The 7,986-nt window shown below is 37.2% G+C and overlaps 1 protein-coding gene across 4 annotated transcripts in view; it reads left to right on the forward strand.

Moving 5' to 3' along the window:
• chd6 (chromodomain helicase DNA binding protein 6) overlaps positions 1 to 5,239 on the forward strand; it is a 55,284-nt gene extending 50,045 nt beyond the window's left edge. For all 4 annotated transcript variants that reach the window (XM_065279600.2, XM_073815247.1, XM_065279603.2 and 1 more), the window contains 2 exons: positions 228 to 332; positions 739 to 5,239. In XM_065279600.2, coding sequence (XP_065135672.2) covers positions 228 to 332; positions 739 to 1,785 — 1,152 coding nt within the window. In that variant the 3' untranslated portion in view covers positions 1,786 to 5,239. The remainder of the gene's footprint in view (positions 1 to 227; positions 333 to 738) is intronic.
• Positions 5,240 to 7,986: the final 2,747 nt, after the last annotated feature.

The following is a 7,986-nucleotide window of genomic DNA, read 5'->3' on the forward strand; positions in this document are numbered from 1 at the left end:
CGACTTATACTCCGGAAAATGCGGTAATATCCTAATGATTTTTGGCATAAAAGAAAAACTAAAAATGTATTGATGGCTATTGCTACAAATATACCCATGTGACTTAAGAGTGGTTTTGTGGTCCAGGGTCACATGTGTTATCAAATACGCCTTTATGCATTTTCCTGTTTCCAATTCTCTGTTGCTTGATTAATTGACCATTCATTCTGCAAATCCTTTGGTCGCAGCTTGGTGGCGCTATGGCTCCAGCAATTAAGGAGCTGTCCCGATGGCTGGATGCAAACTCTGAGTACTTTGTGGCTCCAGATTGGGCAGATGTGGTAAAGCATTCTGTGAGTTATACATTCACACTTTGTGTCTAGTGAGAATGTGGATACTACAGGGAATGGATTTAAGGTTGTTACACGAGAGTCATTTATAAAACCTAAATGTAAGGGTTTAGTAGCTTAATGTTAAAGCTATCGGTAAAAGCACTCTGGTGTCCTTGAACAAGAAGCGCAAAGTTGCTCTGGGGAGATCCTGTAATTCACTTGGATGAAAAGCATCTGGTAAATGGCTATCATTATAATGTCCATGTTGTATTATAGAGCCAATTCATCGTAGTTCTAGTCTAAATAGTTGTGTTATTTATGACTTTCCACATTTATAAAAGCTTCTGCAGCAACCTTTGCAGATGTGATGCATTTTATAAATAATTTACTTTGTAAGGTAATATACTTTTTTTATCTCACTATCCAGGGCTTTCTCCCAGAGGGCAAATTTACTCGCATCCTCGCTGGACCCGTGTGCCGGGATACTGGTCCACGTAGGAGAGGCAGGCGACCCCGCAGCGAGATGCCCAAACCGCCCGAGCTCCCAGCTGGTATGGGTCCACTCTTCATGAACGGTGGCATCATAAGCAGCATGGACCTGGTGAGCTTACCCAATCTCCGTAATGTCCCAGGCATCCCGCTAACAGGCATCATGGGTTTTCCTCACGGTTTTGCCACTGCGGTACCGTCAGGAGATGATGGCAAGAACGGACTTGGGATGCTGCCCATGATGCTCCACGGCATGGCGACCGTGCAGCCTTCCATGTACAGTGCTCACATGAGTGGCATGATGAGTCAGGCGACCTCAACGGTTTCCACAGCAACCGCATCCTCCTCCGCGGCAAGCGTGACTTCCACGAACTCCGCGACCATAACTTCAACCTCCAGCCCGGCGGATGGTTCGGATACCACACCGCAGCGGGACAATGCCGGATCTCCGGTGAGCACGGAGAGTGGGAATAAGGAAGAGACAAAGCAAGGAGGGGAAGAGAGGAAAAATATATCCGGCACGGTGTCTACAGGTGCGGCCACCACCAGCAGTAGTAGTAGTATCACAACAACCGGCAGCCATTTGACCTTTAACCCCTTTCTTATCCCGGGAATGTCCCATAGTCTGCTGTACCCGCATATGTTCTTACCCCCCGGCAGTATAATGGCGCTGCCTGCTATGCCTGCCGCAGACAGTACGGGCAGCCCCAAGAGGAAGAGGAAGAAAATTAGGGAGGAAGGACTGGTGGAGCGAAGTTTTATCTTGCACCTGGACGGCGTTGAAGTCAAGGGGGTTAAAGACGAACAGACAGCCGAAATAAAGAATCAACAGGGCAGAACAGAAGACCGATCTGATTTAGAATTAGCTCAGGTCACAGGTGATCCTAAAAACGATCCCTCTGAGGATACAAGTACTGAAATGTCGGAAAATTTAAAAGTGGAACCTGATCAAGATGCCCAAGCTTCATGTGATGGTGAAGACTAAAATCCACCTCACGTTTGGGCCACAGTACTTTTGCGTGTCGTGTCAGTAAAGGTTTGTGTATAGAACTTTGATTATCAACATATTGTTTATAGATCTGCCCAGTCAAACTTGTAATTTCACTGACGTCCACTATACCTTTTGGGTGTATGCTAAAAAAATAGACATTTCAAGCATGATAGCCCTCAAAGGTCTCGATCTTATAAAGGGACAACATCATCTTGGTGTTACAGTGTTCCTTTTGCATCATGGGAATGGATACTCTAACAACTCTCTCTCTCTATTGATGGAGAAAGCTATTAGTTCGATGACCTCAGTGACCCCAGCTTTATTTCTTTCAATCATGTGTTATCGCTTCCCCAGATCCTCATTTGAATGTTGTCATTGTGAAAAACGGAGCCCACCTTCACATAGATTTGGTGTTTGAGATATCACAGACAAGGCACACAGTCGTAGTTACGTAAGACCTAGATTAGTGTTCGAAATAATGTGAAACCACAGTATTTTGTTTTTAGTTGCTTGCTGCTATGTATTCATAATAGTAAATCGATTTTAACCTAAATCTTAAAGCAACACAATGTAGTTTCCAGGTAAAATGACTTACAGCTCCCCCATGTGGTTGAAAAGCGCAACAGTGCCTGGTATCAGACACTCTTCTGCAGGCAGGGGTGGGGCGGGGCTGTGTTTCCTACCCTCCACCGCCACTTTCAGAGTGTGCTTGTAGCAGCTAGGAGGCTGCTCAGGTTGCAGCAACAGTACAATTTGTCCAGTTAAAATTTGTTCTATCACAGAAATAATTTTAGAGACATTATTTAAAGTAAAAAAAAACTACATAGTGTTGCTTTAACAAAGCTATAGATGGCATGAGTGCAATGGAAACTCAAAAAGCAAGGCTTGACATTTATAGTAAAGAACAATCCTGAAAATACTTTTATTTTTTATCGTTTCCACTTTGTCACTTTGATAAGATGCCCATGTACCATCGTTTTTTGAGATAGGGGTGATGAACGTCTAAGGGCAAAGAAAAGTGTGTAGCCAATGCAAAGCAAAAATTTAAAAAAGTCGTCAACCCCCAAATAAACATTGGCATCATTTACTATCATGTCTTTCTAAACTTATATGAGTGCTGATAAACACAACTAACTTTCATACAGAGTTGCCAGAAGTAAAAACTTTATAATTTTAGTCTGTGTTTATCTGGTAAAGGCCCGTGTGGGTTGATGGGGTCAACAAAAATATTGTAGAGTAAAATCAACCATGACTTTTAAACAAACATGTAAATCAAGCTAGCTGTATATCGCTGTTACTTTTGTTTACAAGCACACAATTTTATTTTTTCCCTTGCCGGTATGTCACATATTGGGGGAAACTGTAAAAATCAGCACTATTGTTTCTTTTATGTTATAATTTACACTAGTAAAACAACTGAGATACTCGATAAGTTTTCTCCCCCAAACTCAACAGGGTCTCTCTTTTGTGGGAGTATTCATTTTCCAAGCTATTTCTTCATCTTTTTTTTTTGTTTTCTGATGTGAAAACGTTATTTTTGCACAGACCTTTCGGTGAATGTTTACCTGTAGTTGTGTTCTGTCCGTTTGTTTTCAGTGTTTGTGTGGACGCATGCGCACGCTTGCACACGACGTCACTTATTGTACATTTTGACCTACGTAAACCTGTACTGTATATTTCTTGTCTACACATCACGTTCACCTTCGAAACCATGCTGTCGTTGCCTTGTCACCACCCGTGACACTAATGTAATTTATTTTGCTTTTTTACTTTGCCAAATTCACCAAATATGACTTTATTTCTTTCTCACGTCTATCTTATTGTGTTACATCTGCAATGCCTTATTTAGCATTTATATATGGATGTTTGTTACATCTTTATGTTGGAAAATATATACGTGTACAGCGTCAACATTTTGGGAAAGTCTCGGTCAAACTAGTTGAAATGGGAACGCTCTAGTTGTACAGCCATTGGTTGTTTAAACGCAGATAAATTGGGAGTACGGTTCACGTGACGTACTGTCAGGTTATCTGGTGGTGTTGGGAAACTTATTTCAAACAGTATTGGAAAGCACAAAGTCTGATGCCTTCTTGAAAGTTTTTATAATGCTTTTTTTTAACAAAGTCTGGTGAACAAAATCCCACAGATTTTGGGATGATTACATTACCCTTGCTTTTAAAGATTGGGTTTTAGCCCACAACTCCGTTAAAACATGTACAACTAGAGAGGTCAGACTTTCGACTGAGAATGCTACGTATCTGGTTGTAAGTGTATTGATTTTATAAAATGTACTGGTTGTTGGAAATGTATAGTTTGGAAAGGCTACAATCTTGTTGGGAATTCAAAAACACTCCACTTGAATTTCAATCCCTTTTCTCCAATTGAGCAATTTGGCTCATTTGATGATACATTTATATTTATTCCATTATGTTTCCTTGAAACACTCCAAATAATTGTTTTATTTTCGTCCCCAGATATAAGTATTTGGTCATTCATAGCTCATTTCAATATTTCCGGTATTTATTGTGTGTTTCCTGTCTTAATGTCATCTCCCTGTGTATTGCGACATGTACATAAACTTGCTGTCCTTGGTTTTCGGATGTTTTCCCATTATGGAATGTCGACGCTGATCCGTTTGCAATCTGAAAAGTTTTGGACTGTATCTGTGTGTGTAAATATCTGGGTACAGTGTGGCACTTGTGTATGTCTCTGGATAGAAAAAAAAAATTAGTATAAGTACTGAGTACTTTACTTTCCCACCTGATTGTTGCAGCATCGCATAGCAAATTTCTGTGACGGAAACAAGAGATTTTGGTTTTATATGCCACTGTCATTATGGTCAGGTTAACCCAACATTCAATGCTTACGATGTGCACGCAGTACAAGATGTGGATTTTGCTTTGCCACTGTGTCTGTGTTTGCATGCGTTCCAATCACAGCATCCAAACCAGTTCCCTTACTTTCAAAGTATTTAGGCTGGCTGGCTACTACCGAGTGTTTCTTATAGCAGAGCTGCTTAGCCAGACGAATAAAATTTGGGTCCTTATATTTCAAGGTGCATTTGCGCATCATGCTCCGTAAACTGTGCTTGACTGTATTGAGTTCTGTTCCTCAAGCACTTGTAAAATCAAGTTAAATCAATTTGACAAAATCAATAATGGTCAGTGTTCACGGCAAGGAAGTACTTTAAGTTCATAGTTACATTGAAGTAAGTGCACTATATATATAAATATATGGGACGATTATGAAACGCAACAAAAAAAGTAAACTCTTGGTATGAAATCTGCAGCAATGCTGAGTGTATTTTATTTTATTTTATTTTTGGGATGATTTGATGTTTTTTATTCATTTCAAATAGCTCCTGTACACCAATGTGGACCAACAATATAATTCAAACCATGGTATGTGATCTTTTATTGTGTAATAAAAGATGACTTTCAACTTTCAAGTCAATATGTGTTGTGATGTTTGTCTACCAAATAGTTTTTTAATAATAGTAATTAAAGTATACTACCGGATTTAGTCACATTTAACAATTCACTATAATATAGTTAATACTACAGAATACTTTAGTATACATTGCTATAAATATAGTAATTACTAGGGCTGGGTATCGAATCAGATTTTCCAGATCGATTCAATTTCGATTCACAAGCTGTCAAATTGATTCGATTCTCGATTCAATTTTCGATTCCAGTTCTCGGGCCGGTTTTTATACTCGATTCTCGATTCAACTCAATAAATATAGATTAAATACAAATACTATACTAATAAAAAGAACAGTGAACAGCAGGTTACAAGTGGGTAATTATTAAAATCGATGAAGCACCTGAAACCGCCATTTTAAGCACTGAATTAATGAATGACAGGCCTGCCTCTCGCTCCTTGGTAACCTCGCGCAAAAAAAAAAATAGGATGACATCTAGTGGAGAAGACTAGTAATTCGATTAACGTTAATCTTTCGGTCAATGTTTGCAGAAATAAATATGAAAGAAAAAAATCGATTCTGCTCTTTGAGAATCGATTCTGAATCGAACACATTTAAAAAACGATTAATCGAAAAATCAATTTTTTTGCCCAGCCCTACTAATTACTAGTAGTGGTTAACCGATATTAAAGAGCACCTATTTTATTGCTCAAATCAATGTTATTTTGTGGGGGTTTTTTGTATAATACAACGTGTTCGCGTGGTTAAAAAAACATTATTTTCCACATATCGTACATTTTTGTAGCTCCAGATTTCCCTCTCTTCCTGAAATACACGGATTTGAAAAGCTCTGTGTCCCTGATTTATCAGCTTATCTGTACGTTTTGATTGGCCTGAATATCTCTGATGTCAGCAGGAAATGTGACGCTCCTTACCATGTTTGAAAGATTCGCTCACAATGCAATGCTGACAGGAGTTAACTTACAGGCTAAGAGTCTGAAGCGGGAGGAATTATGATAATGTCGATCTTGTCTACATCACCAATCCCAGGAAGTAAACTGTTGCCTACAATCCGTGTGTTTGTTGTAGTACAAGAAAAGAGATTTACGTTGGAGACGATAACTCGCGCCATTGTTTACTTTGGAGGTTTGTAACTTTTGCATATCATTGACATGTACGTATACACACTTACAGTAAATGTCAAAGTGCGCTTCAGTTATAACTACAGTTGATCATTCCCTAGTTAATACTAGTTAATTCCATAGTTAATACTACAGAATACTATAGTACAATTGCTTTACGTGTGGTTCTTACTATAATATATTACAGTTTACTACAGTGAATTTCAAAGTGTGCTTCAGTTATAACTACAGTTGATCATTCCCTAGTTAATACTAGTTAATTCCATAGTTAATACTACAAAATGATATAGTATAATTGCTTTACGTGTGGTTCTTACTATATTACAGTTTAGTTTACTAAAGTAAATTTTAAAGTGCACTTCAGTAATAGCTACACTTAATCACTCCCTAGTTAATACTAGTTAATTCCATAGTTAATACTACAGAATACTATAGTATAATTGCTTTAAGTGTGGTTCTTACTATAATATATTACAGTTTACTACAGTAAATTTCAAAGTGCGCTTCAGTTATAACTACAGTTGATCATTCCCTAGTTAATACTAGTTAATTCCATAGTTAATACTACAAAATGATATAGTATAATTGCTTTACGTGTGGTTCTTACTATATTACAGTTTAGTTTACTAAAGTAAATTTTAAAGTGCACTTCAGTAATAGCTACACTTAATCACTCCCTAGTTAATACTAGTTAATTCCATAGTTAATACTACAGAATACTATAGTATAATTGCTTTAAGTGTGGTTCTTACTATAATATATTAAAGTTTACTACAGTAAATTTCAAAGTGCGCTTCAGTTATAACTACAGTTGATCATTCCCTAGTTAATACTAGTTAATTCCATAGTTAATACTACAAAATGATATAGTATAATTGCTTTACGTGTGGTTCTTACTATATTACAGTTTAGTTTACTAAAGTAAATTTTAAAATGCACTTCAGTAATAGCTACACTTAATCACTCCCTAGTTAATACTAGTTAATTCCATAGTTAATACTACAGAATACTATAGTATAATTGCTTTAAGTGTGGTTCTTACTATAATATATTAAAGTTTACTACAGTAAATTTCAAAGTGCGCTTCAGTTATAACTACAGTTGATCATTCCCTAGTTAATACTAGTTAATTCCATAGTTATTACTACAGAATACTATAAGTGTAAGTGTAGTTCTATAATATTATATAATATTATTGTACTATAATATTTACTAGTTGATCAAATCACTATAGTTAATACTACAGAATACTATAATATAATTGCTTTAAAGGAATAGTTCACCCAAAATGAAAATAGTTCACCACAAAAATGTTGTCATCATTTACTCACCCCTCATGTTGTTACAAACCTATATACATTTCTTTGTTCTGCCAAACACAAAGGAAGATATTTTGAGGAATGTTTGTAAACAAACCGCTCCGAGCACCTTTGACTTCCATAGTATTTTCTTTCCTACTATAAAAGTCAATGTTGCTTCTGTTTCCTGCTTGATTAGAAATATCTTCCTTTGTGTTCAACAAAACAAATACATTTATACAGGTTTGTAACAACTTGAGGTTAAGCAAATTATGGAATTGTTTTCATTTTTTTGTGAACCATCCCTTTAAGTGTAGTTCTTACGATA

This window comes from Paramisgurnus dabryanus, chromosome 7 (assembly GCF_030506205.2).
Source record: "Paramisgurnus dabryanus chromosome 7, PD_genome_1.1, whole genome shotgun sequence".
Taxonomy (NCBI): domain Eukaryota; kingdom Metazoa; phylum Chordata; class Actinopteri; order Cypriniformes; family Cobitidae; genus Paramisgurnus; species Paramisgurnus dabryanus.